Genomic DNA, 22,733 nt, shown 5'->3' with positions numbered 1-22,733 from the left:
CTTCCAGCACATGTTTGCACATTGTTGTGACAACAATTGCACCAAACGCTATTCTGACACATTTTAAAGCTGCTCAGATTTCCATTTTCAGCATGAATGACTAGTAAGTTAACAGATAAGTCGATTAATACACTATGAACTGTTCGCAATAACTTCCAATAGTCACCAACATGCTACATCCCTGGGTACGCCAGCCAGCTTTAACCCAACAATCCTGAGGGTTATTTAAGAGCCTTCCTTGAGTGTTTTAATTTGTTCACCCAACCAGAGATTTTGAATGATAAAGACAGCTCATACAACTCAAGGCAGGTAAGTAATGGAGGGATGACTACTAAAATCACAATTCTGTTGGGTTGCAGCATGGCAAAAGTATAGAGAAACAAAAACAGAATTTTCACCTTTCACCTTTCCACCCATTTAGGACCAAGGATTCATGACAACTGCTTTTGTTTGGTCACAAATCTTTCAAAACGTGTGGTCAGTACAACCACCTGAAGCTAAAAATAACCAATCATCCAGCTTCCTTAAAACATTTGTCACTGTGGCAACATGTCAGCACAACAAGCAGAGACCCTTCAAGTGCTTTATTGCGCTCATGACGGGTAGACAGACTCACAGCTCATGCCAGCTGTGGCATTCATATTTCACCTTGTTTTCTGTTAACATACTCAGACTGAGTTTATGAGTCTTCTTCACCAAACTCTTATTTCATCTGACAGAAAAACATTACTGCTTGAGACACCACAATAGCGCAGATCCATCACAATCCCTAACAAGAACCATCAGCGTGGGAACCTGATCTGGCCAATTGTGCTTTGGAGTAGACCCCTTCACAAACAGTGGATTCCTACTACAGAAAGGCCCCCTTTGTGCACAGCTAACGTGAGGGAAATATAGTTACTAATGCAGACATTCTTCTTAAATTCGAGCCCCCCCACTCTCCGTTCCTCGACTGGTGGCTGAATATTGTCTGTCTGAGAGAGGACTTTTAAATTGACGCAATAATCTCTAGTTTTCCCAAAATATTTTAAGCACTAAAATGTGATGACATGATCAAGGGGACCGTGTAGGGGACAGTGAAAGAGGAGGTGAAAGTGGAAGAGATGCTAATGACGCTAATAATAAGAAGTTGGTTGGTTAGAATACACTTAGAATACAGTACAGGATTTCACTGCGAATAAAAACCCTGAGCTCGGTTGGATTTTGGTGATGACAGAGACCTTCCAAGGAAATCCCTGCACCAAGAGACCAGCTTGCCTTTATCAACAATGAGCTTGTAGCAAGCAAAAATACACAGGTTAAGACACTACAATTGCCTGAAGCTTTCCTCAAGACTAAGGGCTTGTTGGCCCAAGTCTTTTTAATCAATCCTGCTGATTCTCACATAGATCAAAAATGACAGAGTAATCATTTGGGTTTTAGTCAAATTAGCACTAATGTTCCGTGGACCATCCAGTTTAAAGTCCTCTTTGTCAATTAGTAATTTAGAAAATTGCACCATTGTCTTCCCTTGGGGGTTGACAGAAAAGTGAACGCTTTACTTGGGGTTGTTTACACTGCACATTAGCTCCTGCTGTTGCCAATCAATCTGAAACTGTCTCTAAGACAACTAGAGAAAAATAGATAAAAGCTCTTATTCTTCTTTTTTCCTGAGCTCTTAGTGCTTCAATCTCCTGTTGGATAGAATTGCTGACGGTGCCACAACAGCCACGGGTGTGTTTGCTTAATAGTCAGCATGTGTGTGAGTTTGTCCAGGCCTGGCGGTGATATCCTTAGTCTATACCTCAAACGTGTCAATCTCAGGTCCAGCTCTCCACAGAGCTGTTAGGATATCGGGCAACACCAGAAGTTACTCTGCGGTTGTCTTGATTGACACAAGAGGCCTCACCACCAACCATATGAGGTGCATTCTTATGGGGATTTCATATTGCAAAGGTTTGGCCCCAAATGCTCCTGGATCCCTCCAAGAAAAACAAGTGGTGTGACATCAGGGCTTTGTTTCAATGGCGAGGCTTCTAGTGTTTGTGTTTAATATAGTGCACACAGGACTGGAAAGCACGCCAGTCCATTTTCCTAAGCCCGACCGCTGATCCTGGCGTTTGAGAGTTGAACCTGACGGTGGTCTAGTGTGTCTTAAATCACATTCTCTTCTTCTCTTTGCTCTCTGGTGGCTCTGACGTTTTGGCTACGGGGAAATCACTTCACACAATACTTGAGGATGTTTGAGTGAGGGGCAGACAGCAAAAACAGACGGTGGAGCTCACAGATATGATGACTGAAACATTTACTTGAGTCTAACAGAGATCAAAACAGAGAGGACAAAGGGAAGAGTCATCGCAGAATGGTGGAGGGGGGCTAATATGAGGTGAGATTTATGAGAAATGAGTGGAAAGCAGAGAAGAAAGAGCAGAGGGGGAACCTCACTGAAAGCTAGCCACGTCTGGGTGGTTTCCCTGAAGCCATGCTCTTTGATAATCCAGCTCTCGCACTCCGATGCATTCAGACAGGGGCTGACAGTGGTTTAGGGCAGCGGTTTTTCTGGCCAACTAGCTTTGATTTAGAAGGCCCTGGACTGTTGGCTTAGCACTTGGCTCTTTGATTTCTGTTAAGTACCTTGGATGGAAAATCAGTGGAGATTTCATCCATCGTGGAAGGCCACTGATTTACACTGCCCAGGACTGTTCTTCAGTTTCGTATTGTATCCTCAGAGTGAAGCGACCACCTTTTTCAGGGGCGTCTTTCTGGAATCCATTTATTATGTGCTCCATTGTCTAAGGGAAAACTTACCTGTCATCAGACAAGGATTTTAGGAATATATGCAATCTATCAGTGGGAGGGCAAAATAATATTCCTATTATAAATCATTTGGTAATCGGATTGGTTTTAGGCGGGTGAGGTGAGGGAGGCTGCAGGCTTGTGAGTGAGGCTAAAAGACTTTTGCCATTTTCTTCTCATTGTGCAGCAACTGTATGCCGCCCAGCTGGCAAGCATGCAGATCTCACCGGGGGCAAAGATGGTTCCACTCCCACCGGCCCCAAACTCATCCAGTCCCCTCTCCCCATCGTCCCTCAAAAGCGAGAAGAGATCATCCAGCCCTGTCACCCTTATTAAGGTTAGTCATTTGAGACTGTTCTTTTTTTTTGGCGTGTTTCGTTTCAGCTTTTTTTTCAGGTTTTTAAATCTACTGACAATCAAAAGCAGCTTATATAAAGGTCACACACACACACATGCTTACAAACTGACACTGGGGGCCAGCTGCTGTTTGGCAGAGGTCCAGACCTCCTTGCTGCTCAGCGTACGCTTCGTCTTTTCTCAGCGACGAGTCTGTAATGGAAGCCAGATGTGTGTGTGTGTGTGTGTGTGTTTGTGCACGTGAGTGACAGGGGCACAGCTGCAAACGCTGTCACAATAGGCCGGCGTCAAGGCTCACCGCACTCTCACAGTAGTGCTTAAGGAACTGTGCTGCCACCACTAACTCCTAAACTCGGCAGCCCACTGGCATCCCACCCCATTTGCCCCCTTAATTCCCTATCCCTCCACCATATCTACCTTTGTAACCTCACTTTCTCAACCCACCATTGGTGGGATGTTGCTTTGATAATTGGGGAGATCACTGAAAAAACATGCCATTGTTTTTGTGAGAGGGGAAGAACACAGACACAGCCAGGTTCAGTGAGGTTATGAAATGGTCCACTGGCCATTGAGAAAGCAGTTATACAAGTCAAATATAACAAACTTTAAGAGTAGTATCAATTCAGATAAATGTGAATGTGAATAGTTTTATTGAGACACATCATTTTGACTTTTGATTCCATTAGTCTACTAAAAGAGAGAGTTTGAAAGCTGTCAAGATCTGGTTCATGACGTTCACCATTAAACTGGTCTTATGTTAGAAAAACTGTGTGACATCAAGCGCTTCTCTCACCAGGAGGAAGGATCCACACAGCCATTGAACCTCTCAGCCAGACCCAAGACCGCCCAGCCACCCCACTCCTCAACATCCCCGACACACAGTCTTTATGCCGGAAGCAAGACTAGCCCCTCTGGAGTTGACAAAGGTCGTATCCCAAGCCCCACCATGGGCAGGAACTCTTCACTCGGTGGGTCACATCTTTGTGGGAGAAAATGTAACGTGTGACATATACCAAACATAAAAACAACGCACAAACAAACAAAGAAAAAAAAAACAAAAACTACTGGACAAACATTGCAGACCATTGGTTAAACTGGTTACAGTGCGTTTTATAACCAACTGTTGCGCATGGTTTGATTATGTATGAGTTTTCTGACTTTCCACATTTCAAGTGAGGTACTACATGTGGTGGCAACAATATGAGCACTTCACACAGGCAGTTCACCATGTGTGTCTACTGCACATCCAGACTACATGCGTCGCCTCCTCTCAGTTTGCTTTGCCTTCAACAGGAAAAACAAAAACACCCTAACTCCCCCCTTGTTTCTCGCCACACACAGACACAACAAACGGTGTTTGCGCGAGATCAACTCAAACCCAAAGAGGCGTCGCGTATGTGCACGTGTGTATTTGTGTTTTACAGGGGGCCAAAGCCCTGTATTTAGCCCCAATGAAAGCCCCGACAGCGGAAACAGTGAAACCCAGCACACGTTATTTGGTTTTTAAGAGCTTCCTCACATCATTGTCTGCCCGCACTAGACCTTTTATGCCCCTACCTCTGCTATCTGTTATTAAGGCCAATCTAAAGCCTCTCATTATATCCTCCAGAAAACAATTTCACCAGCGCGTCTGGAGTGGCTCTGAGAAGGTTTGTGTTCTTTGCAAAGATATTTTTTGTACGTTTTAACGGCCACCCAAGCATTCAGTGCTTCCTACTTGTCTGCTAATTAAACAAAGAGGGCGACGGAAACTTTGCATCCTTTTATTTATTTATTTCGGTTTTCATGTTTGTATTCTTCACATGTGCTTTAGAAGGGCGAACACAATCAACCGGAGGAAGTGGTGGTTAGGAACGTAGGACAGCAACTTATTTGTTGCAGCACACTGGTGTAATATCTGTTCATATTTTGGATGCCAGGATTTTCACTCTGTTTTGTACATGTTGACTTTACAATTAGTAGCCTTTTTGAACAGTTAGAATACAGTTATGATAAACACGCACACCAGTCACATATTCTGAACAACAATTTTGTTGTTTCAGTCCTCAAAATAAATTTAAGGACTCGAAGTGGATAATAAAAGCAGTTTAATCTGATATAATCTGATAATGTGTTTACTATGAAACTGACCATACCTTGAAACAATACCTTTCTTTTTCCTCCATTGACCCACCTTAATGCATTCAAGATGTTGAGTCAGTCACATTGCAGCCATGATGTTTAGCCACACATAGCGACCGTGACCAGTCAAAATCATTTTCTTCTTTTTTTTTCATTTACTCTTGATTTGCCTTCTTGTTTGTGCTCCACACTACGCAGTTCAATTATGAATCAGGTTAAGTTCTATATATGCTAAACCCTCCATGGAAACAAATACTGAAACCTGTACGGTCATCTTTCATGTACTGTGACGCTAGACAGTGATGAATAAATAAAAATTAGCAGAAGTCACACATAGTGAACAACATTTTAACAATGAAATAATAATAACAGAATGAATGCAATGTGAACTAAATTAATCTTTTGTTGTCTCGCATTTATCCCCCTCTCACAGACATCCTGTCAAGCCTAAACTCCACAGCTCTATTTGGGGACCAGGATGCAGTGATGAAGGCAATTCAGGAGGCCAGAAGCATGAGGGAGCAAATCCAGAGAGAGCAGCTCCATCACCAGCAGCAGCAGCAAACAGGACACCACAGTCTGGAGGCCAAACTTTCTGCCCTCAGTAGCATGAGCCTCAACAATGGCAACAAGGTAAGAATAACTCCAAACATATATATATATATATATATATATATATATATATATATAAGATAGCTAACGTAACACGTAAGGTGCAGCAGTGTCATGTCCCTCATCGGCCAGTGTATTTCAAGATGGAGTGTGACTATGAGAACGTGGTGAAGGAGGACATGAAGTTTGTAGGTTTGAGAGAAGAGGAAGGAGAGGACAGGGTGAGATGGAGGAAGATGATCCGCTGTGGCGACCCCTGAAGGGAGAAGCCGGAAGGTGTGACTATGAGACATGAGATTGCGAGCGAACAGACAAGCTAGGATACATTCGTGAACAGGAAATACAGATTTTAGACAGATCGATTTTTTTTACCCCACCCCTAGTGTACATAAAATGCACTACTTTCAAACTTTATACGGTGTATATCTGTAGCCCCTGTGTCTGTGTCACATTTATTAAAATATTTCATCTTGCGGCTCTGCAGAACATTCGCGGCACAAACTGCAGCTCTCAAGAGCTCTTCTTTTCTCGTCTCATCAGCGCGGCCACCCAGAATCGAGCAGCACTGAGAAGCCAGCTGCTGGGCCAACGACAAGACATAGTTTTGGCCCATGAATGCCTGTGAGTGGGCCTTCAGAAACTGAGCGGCTTATTTAGAGGGTGGGAGGATGGTGTTAACGTCAGTGTAATTCTGTTTAATGGAGTCCAGAATTTCACTTTGGAGAGCCTCAGCCTCAGAGTTTTTGTCCAATTGAAGGGCCGAACTCAATCCATCGGCTAATCCACGACTCAGCACACAACCATCTTACGTTTGGAGCAAAAATGTCTCCGATCAGTTTGATTAGCCAATTGCAGACTGGTGTAACTGATTGAACATTATATTATATTGCCTCCCCTGAGCAAATGGTCCCATGTTGTTGATGAATATTTCAAGGCTTGAGACTTTGAACCCACAAACTAGAAGTAGGTCATGAATGGTGCTCCCCAGAGACAGAACATTTGAGATTTTTAGGATTTGCTTTGCGTCTTTAGCATCAAAACATCTAATATTTGGCTAAGAATCCGACTCTGATGAATTATACATCAGTCATTTTGGGGGAAGCGTATGAAGTTGCTGTGGTGTTTTCACAGCCTAAGTGAAAACAAACATGTATCAGTCAATCTTTGGTTATGTTATAGCCAGTTATTTGTAACATATTATACATCAGTTAGTTCATTTAAACTCACATGTCACGAGATGTCTCTTTTACTCTTATTCCTTTTTTGTCTTTTTGTAGTTATATAGTCATGCATTGATTTCCACCACAGTATTTGAGTCTGCATGTCCACTTACTTCTTGTAAGTGAGGTCCAGTTTAAGTTTTTTTTTACGAAACATTTCTGCTTAAAATTTCCACCTGTGTTTAGGTTTTTCCACATATGTCTTAAGTATTATTAACAAATATTTTTAAACATCACGTTAAACATACATATCTCCACAACTTACCATAATTTCCCTATGCACATCCATGTTGCAACCAATCCTGTTGCACATCCTTTCCCATCTCTGTCTTAATCTGATATGCTTTTTCATTTTAGAAGGCCATACAATTCATTGATCCTTTTTTTACGTTCATGAATTTTATCTCTGTAGGCAAAAAATACATTTGTGCATTGAAACAGTGCGTCCTGTAAAATTAAAATCTAAAGTGAATTAAAGGTGAAATTCCAAACGAAGCAACAGGTTTGCTTGCCGAAGGATCCCACATTAGGGGAGTGACTTTTGGCCCGAGTGCAACATGCTCACTGCTTTCCAAGTTGAGAAGAGCGTTACCAAAGGTTTGTAATTTGGTTTACAGCTCCATGTCTCCTAGTAAAAACCCATTCGGAAAGTCTCGAAGTAATTGTTTCCGGTTGCAGTGCGACAGCCGACATTGTGTGTGTTGTCAATTTGTTTTTCGTTACCTAACAACAGTGGCTGAAAGACTCTTTATTTTGGTTTCTAATACAATTTTTTCTTTTGCTTACAGGGAAAATAGTGTGTATGTGAGTGTGTTTGAAGGCTTTGCCCTGTCCAAAACAATTCATGGATGGAACTTGTTGGATGCTGCTAGAGTGACTCAACCATTCCATCTCTAGAGACCAGTTATTTTCTTTACCTTGGACTTGTGCGTTTTTCTCTCGCCACCAAATAAATGAGTTACTCAATTCCTCTCGTTTGAAGCTCTTAAGACCTGAATATGACTTTTTTTGCTGGCTTTGTGTTTAGAGGGACAACTTTTACCTCCCATATCTTTCTCCGACTTAAATAATGGCTTGTATTGGTTCTCCATGCTACTGTCAGTGTGCCACGCTCAGTCCGCATGCACTGGTCCAGAATCATTTCCGAGTGATGGACGACTGCATGACTTTATTTTCATCTCTGAGACATCTCTGAGGGAGTAGTTTTTCGTCAGCACCTAGCCTGCACTGTATTAGAGTGGCAAACAGTGAATTAGGAAACAGAGGCATAGCCTTTGCTTCACTGTGATCTGTGATTCACTTTTCCAGTATATACATTTTTATTCATTTGACAGTAATACTGTGTTATTTATAGGTGTTTTCGTTGACCTCTAATTTATTGTCTATCTGCAGGAGGCGCTAACTCTCACCTGACCTCCCTGGCAGGGATTAACGTCTCTGAGATGGGCTCATGGTGCATAATGGTAGATTCACTGAAGTGGAAGGGGGGAGAGAATAGGGAGCGAAAAGACTATATGGTGCATGGAAGCCAAAACAAGTGAAACAAACAAGAAACAAATCTTGCAAATGTCCAATAAACGTTAAATTAAATCAGAAACAGACAAAGCTAACACATTCGCAATCTGAGAAAACTGATATTTTCACGCAAACGTTGCTTCTGTTGAGAAAATCAAATCAAATATTTATTGCAATTCATGCAGCGTCAGGTGGACACCAGTCTTATTTAGAAGTGAGGACAACTGCTGAATTCCCACCTCCGGCTATTTTTTGCAGCCGCTGATTCGGCTCATTAGGAGATGCTGCTGTGACGTCTGTGCGTTTGTTTTCTCTTTCTGCCTGTGTATTTTAGTCCCAGAGGTTTCGTTTCAGTCATAGACGACTGTAAGTGATCTCTTTTGTGTGTGTGTGTGTGTGTGTGTGTGTGTGTGTGTGTGTGTGTGTGTGTGTGTGTGTGTGTGTGTAAGCGTATGTGATGTGTCCTGGCTCGACATAGGCCTGAGCCATGTTAATGTCATTATAGCCAGTGTACAGACCGGAGGCCTGGCCAGTTAGCGGCATTGTTGAGTATCATCTTACGCTTATGTTGCTTCCAGCTGGCCTGCGGCTGCCAGTGCTCACTGAAATAGTCACTGTGTATAACTAACCTGGGTGTGTATATATATATATGTGTGTGAGTCTGTGTGTGTGTCCCAGTATGTGCTCGCTTGTGCATTTGACTGCAATCTTTCATTTAAATCGCCACAAAACACCCTCCAAGCCCACTAAAAAGAAAACCCCAAGTTTAGAGGTTGGCACTTCACTCAGTTTACATGTTTTGGGTAGAAGTCTCCAATGTTTTTAACTTGCCACTATCACCTAGAAACATTTGAAGTACTGAGATAAAATGTGTATCTCATTTAGGAAAAAAGAAGAAAGAAAACACAGAAAACACAGTTGATAGATTTGAATTAAACCAGAACAAGAAGTGAGAGGTTTAATTCTCCTTCAGTGAACATGTTGGTTAAAAGTGAAGGGTCCATAACTTCCACTTTGCCATATTGATTTAGACATTCTATTCCACTTGGATGCCAGATGTTATTTTTTGAAAGTTTGTGATTTGCTTTGCTTCTCTATGAAAATGAAACGTCGGTCATTGGTACTGAAACTGATTTTTGGTGAAACAGTTGGTGGATTGGCATTGTATAATCAGCTTTTGATATCCATTATTTAGCTTTTGAAAACCATATCAATCAGCTCTCAATAATTTTGTGCCAAGTATAATTTGTTATTCTTTACATGAGGTCAGAAATGAAATCTGACGTTGTTCAATAGTCTCCAGTTATTAACTCAAATTGACGACTGTGGACAAAAACTCACAAGTACTGTGGACTCCCCGTTATTTGCTGTCATGTCCTAGTCATCTGCTTTGAGCCCCAGTTTTGATGATGAATTGACATCAATTTATATGAAGCCCATGATGTCAGCGGAGAAAAGGAGAAAATAATGTTGCTTTCACAGGGAGTTTGACAAAATTGAAATACCCAAAAACACATTTTTAACAGGTCTGCAGCTCCCCACAGAGTCTAATCTTTCATCTGGCATTTCAACATTCTGGGTTACAGTTGGAATTCCTGTCCTATTCAAATGCTGCCAAATTACAAAGATGCTATTACTTTTTTCTTCAGGTTAAAGACTGTTAATTTCAATAAGTGATTCACATCCATTAAAGGGAAAATTGATGAAGCCCATGCGCTGATTATGAGCAATTTTTCATTTTTATTTGATTGAAAAGAAGTACAAAGGGATGTGCACTCATCTCAGGGGCTACACTGTCAAGTCAATACAAATTCATTTTGCTTATTTAAAAACAAACAAGGTACAAATGTCTTGTTGTGCTGAATAGTTTATCACATATTTATGTTCTTGAATATATGCTTGTACAATCTTGTATTTTTTTTTGCTGATTTGTCTGTTTTAAAAGCTAATGGTTCAACTTTCGTCTTTCACAATAAAAATGGACAAACCTTTGCCTCAGGGCAATTTGGGTAGAGTCCTGAAAAACAAACAAACAAAAAAAAGACATACAGAGGTGGATTGATGACAAAATTGTCCAGAGGTGTGTATATGCATATACAGTGTGTGTGTGTGTGTGTGTGTGTGTATCGTTGTCTGTCTGTGTCCTGTGATGGTCTAGCACCTCGTTCAAATAGTCTCCAACCTCTTGCACTGTAGTAACCATCTTGGGGAATTAGGAATTAGTGGAAGAAACGTGTGCTGTTGGTGTCACCTCTTGTGTCTGGAGGGAATTCAAAGGCTGTGTGACGCATCTTATAATAAATGACGTCACAAACAAGACTATGTTTTTTATCAACTTGTTTGGCATTAGAGCCAGGAAGGTAGGCTCTGACGTTTTTCAGTGGGATGAAAGGAAGCAAGAGAATGAAGTGGCAACTCCATGAAATCAGAGAAAGGAAAATAGAAATAAAGACGTCTAATCTGGCCAGAATTCAGTGGGAAAGATGTCATCTGGAAGAGTGCTGGCAGTTTTCACCGAAGTCAGTTCTGTATCGGCTGTAAGTGAAACAATGTTTGGAGTGTTACCTAACAACGGTGTGAACACCAAAGCAAGTGGGAGGAAATGGATCCAGGGGCTCATAACTTTGAAAATAAACATCCAACAATAAGCTTCAGGACCCACCAAGAGTGATGTGGAAATTCTGCAGATGTCTGAATGTCAGCCACTCTGTCGGTTGTTCTGGTTAATAGATTGCTCCAAATTATGCCTGCCATTGTATTTAATCTATTAAATTGATCAATGTTACTGTGAATCCATCAGATAGATTTAGAATGCACATGACCACAGTTCTTGGTGGTCAGATAATATTGTGTTCGATTTTTGCCTCATCCTTCATCCCGTTTGATCAGCAATGATCTGGTCATCTCCTCTGGTTTCCTGGCTCATTCAGACCACCCGAGTTTAAGGTTTGATGCCATGAAAGTGATTTGGTGGTGACTTTCATCAGTAATCCAAACTTTGCTTTACTTTGTTTTACCTCTGTGATGATGTTTCTCCGGATGACGTCATGAGAAACAGCTCAGCAACCTTAAATGAAAATGCAATCCTGCTTCTGGTAGATTTGAAAGTCAAGTCCAGGATGCTTCAATCAAACTGTCACTTCATCCAAAGCTACTTCCATCTTCAAACTAAACAAAAGGTTGGACTGGAGGATTGGGTTTACCACACACACTCTATCTCAGGCACTTAAGGTCTTTTATCACAAATGCAAACACCCTCCTCTGGGATTGTGATGGTCGTGGTAGTCAACAGTTTTCTGTTTTCTTCCTTCCAGACGTTTGCCTGAAATGCAACATAGCAGTGCATCATATTTAATCTTGTTTTTCATCATTGCTGGCCTTCCTTTGTTTTCTTCTTTTTTTTCTTGCTGCCTTTTTTTCCTTCTCCCTTTTTCTCTCTCTTTACTCCTTTTGTTCGGTGGTTGCTTCCTGCGGTGAGCATGGCACTGCCTAGGCACATGTACTGTGGTGGGCCTGATTACAGTTCTGCTGTAGTGCTGACATTGGCCCGCACTGACTCCTCATCTATAAACACACACACGTCGGCCTCTAAGTTCCACCAACTCTGCCAGTGGCTAACGCGGCATGACTTCACCCGGCAACCATTTCTTGCGTCAAAGAAAATGCCTCTGTCACCAGAAAAAGAAGGGAGAGCACGGAAGAGCAGAAGTGGGGCTAAGATGAAGAAGACGAAGAAAAAGAGGGAGGGCGAGGGTGGTGCGTGGAGGGTTTTCCACTTGAGTTTGGGACCATGGGTGTGTAATTTTAGCTGTGGTTTTAAGGAGGTGATTGTCTGAGAGGAGTAGCAGTGAAGGCTATGGAGAGATTGTGATGGTCAGCATGGAGTCCAGAAGGGAAGTGACTTGTCTGTCAATTTGACCGCAGTGCAGAATATTGGTGTGACCCAGTCATGGGTCATTATTGTTGTACATGGCCCCCCAAAAAATTATGCAAAGAATCTAAATTGTAGACAACAAAAATCAGTCCACTCAGTTTTATCTTTTGCTATTTGACAACTCAGAACGGCTCTCTCTATCGTCTTAATAAAGAGGCTCATTCCCTCTTCTATTGACACTGTACTATTAATGGTCAGATTTCAAAGTCACCAGAGTCACCTCAGTTAAGGAACAACAGCAGGCCAAAGATGAGCATTTACAACAAATGGTAATGTATCTATGTAATGCTTTCTGTTGAAGTGTGGCGTGGTGGTTTAGTGGCACAAGATGCTCAAGGTTCTAGGCCGAACTGTAGCCTTCCTTCTTTGATCCCCTACCTTGTTGATGGTCCATCTAAATTGTCCATTGATGTACATAATAACAAGAATGACATCATACCAAACCAATTTTCCACACCGACTGATTAATGAAAAAAGAGGCTATGAAATGCCAATGTGGTAAACTATGGACTTGGCAACAGAATACATTCCTCCTGGCTATCACAAGTGGAATCCAGCATAATTGTTCTTCTTTTATACATATAATTTTTTTTTTTTTTTGCCAGGAGCGACTTCATTATGAGACACTGAGCCAACACCTTGGAAAGCTGGGGGAAGATGCAGGGAAGATGGTTCATCGAGTTATTGACCTGACAAGACCTGAAGATTTGGATGGTAAGGTGTGAATTTTATCTCAGGTCAATAAACAGCAACAATAATATAAAGACAGGACAAGGCTTGGTCTGAAAAAGGAGGACGCACAGCTTATGGTGCATATAAAGGAGAAGAAGATCAAACAGATAACATCTAAAACAAATGTGTTTAAACATGATGAAGCTTCAGTGAATGTGTTAACTGTGCGATTATCTAAGAGGCAATTGATTTAGGAAGAAGCCATTTGTCCATAAAAATGTAGGTATTCACGAAATCCAAATATTTTCCATGCTCCTCAAGACTCTCCACAGAAACAAACAGTCCAATGTCAACATGCTCTTCACTAATAAAATATTAAAATTCATCATCGGTTATTCCTGTTATGCAGAGCTTTCCACAATACGCAAAATTGAGGTGCAAGTACAAAAATATTTCTTTTACCAAAAATAATCAGAACTATGTTTAATAAATGAAGTACTTGAATCTCACATTACTGAGTGCATATCTGAAGATGAGGACAGTCTATGTCTATGTATACACACTTGTTGTTGCGACAGTGTGGAAACACTGAAGCTCGATTGGAAATGTCTGCTTCCTAACTCCACCTGTTTCCTACGATGGACGAAAGGGTGATGTTTAGTTGAGAGTAGATCAGCATGTATCTGTTGTAACAACTGTTGTAACATCTGTTGTTGTGACAGTGGAAGTAGACCTCTGGTCCTCTGTGTAGTGTATTTGACATATACTTCCATTTACTATGACTGGGAGGTTTTTGTTGAAGACTATTTAAAAATCCAAATCCCCCCCAAAAAAGTATTGAAGAGATTCTATTTTGAAGAAATCGCCTTGTTTGAACTTGTCTGGTATAGGATCAATTAAAATGTTGTCCCTTGACAACTGAATACATGCCAATGTATGTGGTATATGAGAGCTATTGAAACATATTTTTAACTCTGTCTTTCGCAGGAAACAATATCACAGAAGCTCGAGTTTTCAGGGAGACAAGGGGAAGGAACAATAATGAGCCGCACATCAAAAGACCTATGAACGCGTTCATGGTCTGGGCCAAAGACGAGAGGCGGAAGATCCTGCAAACGTTCCCTGACATGCACAATTCCAACATCAGCAAGATTCTTGGTAAAGACCCCCTGACTCTAACACTGAGTACTGTCTTCATGGAGCCTACCTTTGTGTCTGCTTAAGGTGTTGGTAGCATTTTTTTTAATTCAGGAAAAACAATGTTTTAATAGTTTTAGATCAATGCTTTGTTTCAATAATGCCGCCCTCTAGTGTTGGATGGGAGAGTTTTCATTACTGAAGGGTTGGTGAGGTGTCATAAAACAGTAACCTGTTTTTCAGTGTCCACTAGATGGCACTGTCTGCTGCATCATGTTTGGACTTGAACAACTACTTGATTGAAACACAAGATTTCTAAGCCAAGTGTGCCATCTACTGGCCTCTGAAAATTAGAACACTGTTTCATCAACCCTGCCCAATGCTGTTTCATGATGCCTCTTTTCGCCCAAGATGCATGTCAGGCCAATCCATCTCAACCAACAAGAGCACCCAAGGGTCAAGTGTCAGGCACACAGTGATGCATACATCGAACCAGCGGCCTCTCAGTCACAGACTAACCAGGCTGATCTGAGCTATGTTGCCCGGTCACCGAACATACATTCTTCACACTCACGGTGTCTCGTGTTGTGGCGTGTAGGATTAATATGTTTTTGTCTTGAGGTTTTCCAGCATGCGCTGCAGAGCTGAAAGGTTGTGTATGGATGTCATCTAAATGTATTGTCAAAATCGTGTGTGGTAATAATAGATAACTAAAAATGCTTTCACAAAAACGTGCAAGAAAACTGTACGAATGTACAGTATCAGTAACTTCAATTGAAATAAGTTTCCAAGTTAAGCCTAGATGCTACAAATGGAGCACGGCCGCATTGTTGGTGGAGCATTAGGTCTTTGGGTAAAGAGCAAAATTTCAGATTTCAGATTCAAATTCAGAGAAATCACCTATAGCCAAAAATACAATGTGTCTCCTCTAACAAAGGTTTTACAACCAAAAATATTATCAAATCAATCACAGATCCACTCCATTTTGAATAATAGGATAAAGGAAAGCTTTTTTTTTAGATAAAATGTGATGTGCATATGTAATAACAATTGCATGCAATTTGGAATTTCAAACTCAATTCAATTAGGAATGTTGCATGAGCCTGTGGCAAGATATAACTGAACTGGAGATCGGACGGTGCTGGTGCCGAACTTCATGCCTCTTCCACATTTATTAGCAATTGAAAGTATAAACCCATTTAGATGTACAAAGTGTGGCAGTGAGGCTTAGGATCGCAAGCTCCTAACCCCTAACATTCCCAGCATAAACAGAGCACTTCTGTTTCGGTCAGACCATCGTGATGGATGTTAAAGAGCCGTTGTTTTGATGCCGACCACCACGAACATAGATATTCATTCACCAGGGAAAACACTTGTTCATAGAGCGAAACTAAAGAGAGCCAGAGTCCACGCTCTAGTGAGCACCTGTAAACGTGGACAATTTTCTTTCATTGCACAAACAAATTTCTTTTTTCTCTGTAGATTGAGGTTGAGCTGTGTTGTAGGAGCCGATGGGTGCCTTTTTGGATGAGAAGTGTAGTATATTCAAGCACGAACTCCTGCAGGCAAGGACTGTTGCACATATTTACCAAACGGATGGACAATGTTTGGGACAAGATAACACAGCTGTACTGTTTGGGGTTGGATGGTGAGGTCACACAGCATCCTGTGTGACAAAAGTCCTTAACTGGTGATAAACATATACTCACGAGTCCAAGCAGATGTTCCTTCCCGAGCAAAGGTGTGGTTCTTCCAAACCCTGGAGATATACAGACATCTGCGTCCATTAAAAATAGGTGTTGGGAAATACACTTAAATTAAAAATATTTCTAAAATAAAACCAAATGAAAACCAAAATTAGTTGATGGAAATTGAAAGATGGCGATGCATGTATTTTTAATTTTTATTTTTTACTAAAAAAGCTGTCATAAAAATTGATGATGATGTTGCACACGTCGCCATTGTCATCAAAGTGCAGAAATGTGTATAAAGTCTGCCCTGATGAAATTTGATGCATCATTTTGCAGTATCAAAATGTGTTTTTAAAACAATGATAGGCTGACATATGCAGTTCAGAAGGCTTATCTGCAGAGCACAGACACTAAATTAGTTTGATCATAAGAGTATGAATTGATACATCAATGTACTAGCTGGATTGTGATCCCCTTAATATACACTGTATAAACATACAGTGGAATGAATTGATCGTATCAAAGCAGATATTACAATGTAATGTTTGTTGCATGTGATTAATGTAATTAAACATAACCCAGCCTTGTCAGGTAAGTTTGATGGTTGCCCTTTATCTAGAGATGATTATTATTGGTACATTCATAAAAAACCATAATGCACTGTCAAGCTTGAGATGATGTTGTGGATGCATATTGTTTGTTTGTATGGCGGACAATTTATAAGAAAGTTATTATCGTATTATCAGGTGATAGAGTTATTTGTAGTGACATTATACTCTCTGCTCAGGTAAGGACTGGGGTTAGGGTTCAGGGTTCTCAAGCCCTGATACAAGATAAACTTATATTTACAATTTATTATAATAACTTAATCTTTTTTATGTTTAAGAAATAGAAGAAAAAGTGACATTTCCGTGGCAATGTAATGAGAACAGACATTCCATGTTCCCTTCCTGCACTCCAGGTTCTCGTTGGAAAGCGATGACCAACCAGGAAAAGCAGCCATACTACGAGGAGCAGGCCCGCTTGAGCAAGATTCACCTGGAGAAGTATCCTAACTACAAATATAAGCCACGGCCCAAGAGGACCTGCATCATTGACGGCAAGAAGCTGCGCATTGGTGAATACAAGCAGATGATGAGGTCACGACGCCAGGAGATGAGGCAATTCTTTGTAGGGTGAGTGCAGCCAATTTCCTGCATTTACTGGGATCAAGCTTCAGCTCAAACTAAACATGTATAATCCCACATTACGTTTTTCGAAGAGTCTTTTATCTAAAGTGACACACACGCACACACAAGTGCGCTCCCTCTCACCCACACAGACAATGAAAGACTTTCGATTTTTGCCCTTGCTTGTGCTTTTGTAGGATGTGGCAGGTATGCCCAAATAAGCGGCAGAACAAGGAAAGCTGGAGCTGGAATTTCCGGTGGGAGGGAGGCCATGGTTGTCGTGTCAGCGATGACCTCGTGGTCGACAAGTGATTACTTTTGTCTATAACATTTCGGGGTATTAAATATTGTCTCAGACTTTCTGCTATTTTATTTTATCCCTGAAAAAATGTAATATTTATTTTTCCTTGGAATCCTTCTATCTGCTTAAGCCTTTAAACATTCCTCAAAAATCCTTTTTGAGTGGAATGAGAGCGTCAAGGGGAAAAACAGTGGCATTGTCCTAATGGGATCCAGGCCTGAATGTGTTTGGAAGCATGGCAGCGACTGTGCATCAGATGGATTTAGCAGAGGCCACGGCTTTGAATAGGAGTGAATTTTAATTGCTTGTCATTTATTGAATTAGGACAATGGTGGGCGCTTGCGGGCAGTGAAATTCAACGCAGACAGACACAGTGGAATATGAAATATAAGCAGATGTTTAAGAGGAAATCAGAGCGCAGCAGACGTCACACGCTGCATTTACTGCGTGTGGTCAACGAGTGCAGCAAGAAGCCTGTGATTCACTGGGCCTGGACTTTCAATCAGGCTTAAATCAGCCAGTTACCCAGAAGCAGTCAGCATTTAGCCGCAACTCCTGAAGAAGGAGACTAGTGTTGTCGCTAAGTGTTTAATGGGAGTGTGCGCCAGTCAGGCGTGTGGCGGTAATTGTTTTGGGAGACAGAGGGGAGAAAACTGTTAGGTGAGAAAAGTGACAGCAATTTTCCTGCTTTCTGTGCCTCGTCTGAGGAGCCCGGGGCCCATCTGACTCATGTGTGTTCAGCCTCATTCCACCTAAATGGGAAGAGGTTATTGAGCTGAAAGCAGGCAGGAGCATGCCTCCGTTGTAAGGACTGCCGTTGTTGTTCTGCAAAATAAATGCGTCTGTTCTTCAGGAATGGCTGAAGATTTGCTGCAATTATTGAAATAAATATGCGTCTGAGTCACAGGAAAGCTTGGGAGGCAATGTGTCTCGTGCTTCACTGGTACACATAGTAAGTGTGGAGGTTGATAAATGATTGCTACTCTTTAGGGTCTGCCGTGACAAAGTTTAGTGTCAGGTGATTATGTCATATTTTAGCCCTTAAGCCTTTAAATCTTATTCAGCCATAAGTTAAACACTTAATTGTATGTAACAATGATGTCAAGCTGCTGACTCTGTTTTGGAACCATTCTAAATGTAATGGACTATCTTTCCACATAAGTCACCTCAAAACCTGAAACAAACATCAAGCCACAATGACTAAAACCTTGCTGTTGGCCTGGTTGTAAGAAACGAATCATTTTCGTTTAGAAAAATGTGCACTATAACTGGAAAAACTCACTACCATCTTCATAGTGAGGACAGCTCTGCACTGCCGCGCTGCATGAGTGATGGAAGATTTAACTTGTACAAATGTTTTTGTTTACTTGTGTTTAATTCACTTAAAGGGGACCTATCCTGCTGATTTGAAGTGTGTGAAGTGAAGTCTTTTGAAATGACATTGGACCCTGATGGACTGCTGCAGTCTGTTTCTGTGTGCACAAACCTCTAAATATTTTGAAATATTTACATTCCAAAAAAATCCAGATTTCTTGTGTCCCCAATCACGGCCGCTCTGCTGTGTCCTGCTGTGTCAGAGTCAAAACTCCCAGCCCGCCTCTTTAGTCAGCTGCCATCAGGAACATGTCTCATGTGAAAACTCACAGGAAAGACATGGCAATATCAACAGGAGTACCACACACGACAGATTATATGAACCTTTTTTAGCTTTTTGAATGATTTGCACTACACATTTCGTTCTAAGATCCATCCCCCCCAATGAGTACGGGGGTTGGTCTCATCACATATTGGTATTGGGACCGAAAGTCTTGGTCTTGACCTCTGTGTGGTGTGGTGCCAGTACGACTCTGTCTCCGGTTTGGTGATCTTGATGACAATACGTTGGCATGGGTTATTATTGCAGGCGAGGAGGCTGCAGTGTTTATGTTCTCTGCATTGCTGGAATCTATAATGAATGAAGAATGCTTTTGCAGTTAAAAGTTCGATTTCTTCTGTTATGTTCTGCGACTGCTATGCAATTTAGACACTTGTATTTTCACTTGGATTTTAAAGTGATGTGAAATGACTTAAAATTCTTCTTTGCATCTGTTTTCATTGCAGCCCACAACCACAAATACCTCTTGGCAACAGCACAGGTGGTGTGGGAGTGTACCCAGGCGCAATCACCATGGCAACGACAGCTACACCACCCCCACACTTGACTTCAGACTGCTCAAGTAACTCGACCAGCCCAGAGCCAGCCATCCCTGTTATCCAGAGCACGTACGGGATGAAGTCGGAGTCCGGCAGAGGCAATACTGTCGGTGTGGTGGGGGGGTTGGACATGCCAAGCGACCCCGCCAATGGTGATGACATGGACATGTATGAGGATTTTGAGGACGAGCCCAAGTCAGAATACAGCAGTGACCACGAGACACGAGAGGACATAAGTGCCAACTGAGTTGCTATAGGATTCAGCTGAGCGTGACACAGCATATGTTACACAAAGACTTTTAAAACAGCCATACTTCCTGATGCAAGTCCTGCGCTGAGTCAACAAACAAGCTCAAAGTAGAGAGGAAACGTGTGGCGGGGATATGATCAGACACTCAGCTGACGACATTCAGCCAACTTTTGACAATCAAACTGATGGGAGAACAAGTGAGCGAGGAACACGTTGCTGTGTGGTGTGTCAAGAGCATGCATGGGTTTGGAAGCATCAGGAATTTATCCTCATCAGCTATCTGGTCTTAAATGTTTAAAGAGTGATCTAGTTTCAACCTTTATGTATTTAGTTCTTGTGTTATTATGTGCAAGTTTTTGTTTCACACAAACACTTTTCCGGACAGGCCTGGACAAGACTGTCAGAACTTGAAATTTGAGAAGTTTTAATATAAAACCTAGATCTTGTAATCTTATAGTCTTACTTCGTTTCATATGAAAAAAAAAAATCATCACCCTTATCTTAGTTTTTTTTTTTTTTTCCATCAAACTGCCTCCATGTTATTGCTGTTTTTTTTTCTATCCCAGCTCAGGTATGGTGTGCCAGCTTGTGAATGTGTTTTTATTTCAGTTGTTTTGTTTTGTTTTCATACAAGAAAAAAATACTTAAAAAGACTCTAGGTGACTTTGTATCCAACGTTATTATTACTTTTACTGTTTTATTGTTATTTCAGATTATTACAATTGTGCCAAACCTACATTCACAGGCAACATTTAGTCTTAACCTTTCGTGCTACAGAAGTCTTACCATAATATGCTCAGTTTCCAAAGCAACAAGGACAGTCTCAGAATTACTTCATCAAACTTCTGACCATTTTTCAGTCACATGAAGAAAGACATTTTTTGCACAAGTTCGTACCAGTGCTTAGTTTTTACTTCATTGCCCACAAATCCTTGAGGCCAAATATGTTTTGTTATTCTATATTAAAATGGTATCTTTCATGAGCCTCGAGGTTGGGGGGGATTCACTCTGGAGTCACTTCTTCAGGCCCACTGAAGTGCTCACACACTGGATAGGCAGCATGTCAGAGGCTCTTACTAGCATGTATCAGTCAACCTTTGAGACTGAATGGCGGCATAAGTGATTTTAACACATTGGGTTGCTAGTTGGGATGTTTTGTTTCATAATATACTCCTAGCTTTCCTTGATGAAACTCCATTTCAATATTTCAACCACCATTTCAAATACTAACTTTCACGTTGAATTCTAATACTGTCCACTTCGTGTTAAGACAAAGACAGTTTCGCAAATCCATCCGTGTAACTCATAATTATTACATTTTAATTTGTGGTGGCATTTATTACCAAGAATACTTGGATAACAGCATGGATACAACAGACCACTGTTATATTTATTCATGCATACATACGATTTCAGTTTGCTTAGTCCTGTTTGGGGTTGTGGTTTTAGAGTGTCCGATTAATGTAATGAGCATGTCTTGGGGTTTGGGAGTAAATCGGAGAATCCAGAGAAAACACAGGCACAGGGAGAACATGAAAACTCCACCCAGAATGTCCCGAGTTGGATTCGAACCCTGTAGCTTCTTGCTGAGAGACAGCATTGACCGATACATTTATATGACAGCATCAATGCTAAAAGCTTTGCAGTATGTTGTTAAATGTATTTGTAGAAAAGGCTGAACCAGTGCAAAGACCTTAAAAATCCTCTCCCGTGTGTAACCTAAACCTCGAGGACAAGACATTTCTAAAGTTATAATTCTTTATACAGTATGCTATATCCATGAAAAGGTAAATAAGCAAAACAACAAAGCTAAATAAGCGTGTGCATCAAGCAACATTTAAAACACTACATTTTTTCCCTTTCAACATTTGCTTCACAAGCTGGGACTGACCTTTTTTTTTTCACTTCAGTTTTATATCACGCGCACACACAAACACCATAAGCACTGGATATAAATTCTACATTAATTTAAGTATTGACTGATGTGAAGTTGCTTGGTTTTCTTCATGATGAATTATCAAAGTTGACATGAGTTGCTTTGCAAAAGCCAAGTAAAAAGTTTCTTTTTAAACACATTTAGATGAATTCATTCTTTGTCTTCTCTACTTGTCTGGTAAAGTGACAAGGTTGTTCATCACCGCTGACCCGTTTTTTTTGTTTTGTTTTTTTTTTTTAAGAGAAATAATGGAACCTCATGTTATTGTTAGTTGTGACCTGCTGAAGCAGCACAAACGTTTCCTGGTCATACACATTTGTGATGAATATTGTATTTGAAATTCAATTGTGCGTTTTGACATTTCATCATTGTATTTATTAGCCAGAATTGGCTCTAAAAAGTGTCAGTACAACTTGGTGAAAAAGACAATCAAAAACAAAAAAACAACAAAAAAAAAAACAAAGAATAAATAAATGAAAGTGAAGTGTTTGGATTTTTATTGAAATTTTTGAATTGTCGCGTAAGAAAAGAATATGAAAAAAGCTAAAGCCGAATACTGGGACAAAGGCTCATTGGCTGAGAACTGCTGCCCCCCACCCTGAACAACCTCGCTCTTGCACAGGACCTGAACAACTTTTGCTGTCACTTCGCGCAGCCATTTTGCCCCAATATCTTTGTGTTCTATCCAGCCCCCTGTTCCACTTTGCAGCAAAGAACTATGCTGTCTCTCAGTGGCACAACTCACAACGAACACTTTCCCCTCCCCTCCCCCCTCCTTCTCTTGACATCATGGAGCAGGACGTGCTCAGAAGGCAGCGGGTCCGGACAGAGTTTCCCCTGCCATCCTGAA

General features: G+C 41.1%; 1 protein-coding gene across 4 annotated transcripts in view; it reads left to right on the top strand.

Annotated features, from left to right (window-relative positions):
* Nucleotides 1-22,317, top strand: part of LOC128770883 (transcription factor SOX-6-like) — an 86,414-nt gene extending 64,097 nt beyond the window's left edge. For all 4 annotated transcript variants that reach the window (XM_053885828.1, XM_053885827.1, XM_053885829.1 and 1 more), the window contains 7 exons: nucleotides 2,963-3,112; nucleotides 3,929-4,100; nucleotides 5,687-5,886; nucleotides 13,140-13,248; nucleotides 14,194-14,364; nucleotides 16,996-17,209; nucleotides 19,605-22,317. In XM_053885828.1, coding sequence (XP_053741803.1) covers nucleotides 2,963-3,112; nucleotides 3,929-4,100; nucleotides 5,687-5,886; nucleotides 13,140-13,248; nucleotides 14,194-14,364; nucleotides 16,996-17,209; nucleotides 19,605-19,944 — 1,356 coding nt within the window. In that variant the 3' untranslated portion in view covers nucleotides 19,945-22,317. The remainder of the gene's footprint in view (nucleotides 1-2,962; nucleotides 3,113-3,928; nucleotides 4,101-5,686; nucleotides 5,887-13,139; nucleotides 13,249-14,193; nucleotides 14,365-16,995; nucleotides 17,210-19,604) is intronic.
* Nucleotides 22,318-22,733: the final 416 nt, after the last annotated feature.

The sequence above is a fragment of the Synchiropus splendidus genome, chromosome 14 (assembly GCF_027744825.2).
Source record: "Synchiropus splendidus isolate RoL2022-P1 chromosome 14, RoL_Sspl_1.0, whole genome shotgun sequence".
NCBI classification, from domain to species: domain Eukaryota; kingdom Metazoa; phylum Chordata; class Actinopteri; order Syngnathiformes; family Callionymidae; genus Synchiropus; species Synchiropus splendidus.
Note: the sequence above shows the minus strand (reverse complement) of the source record. Positions and strands in the feature narration are given on the sequence as shown.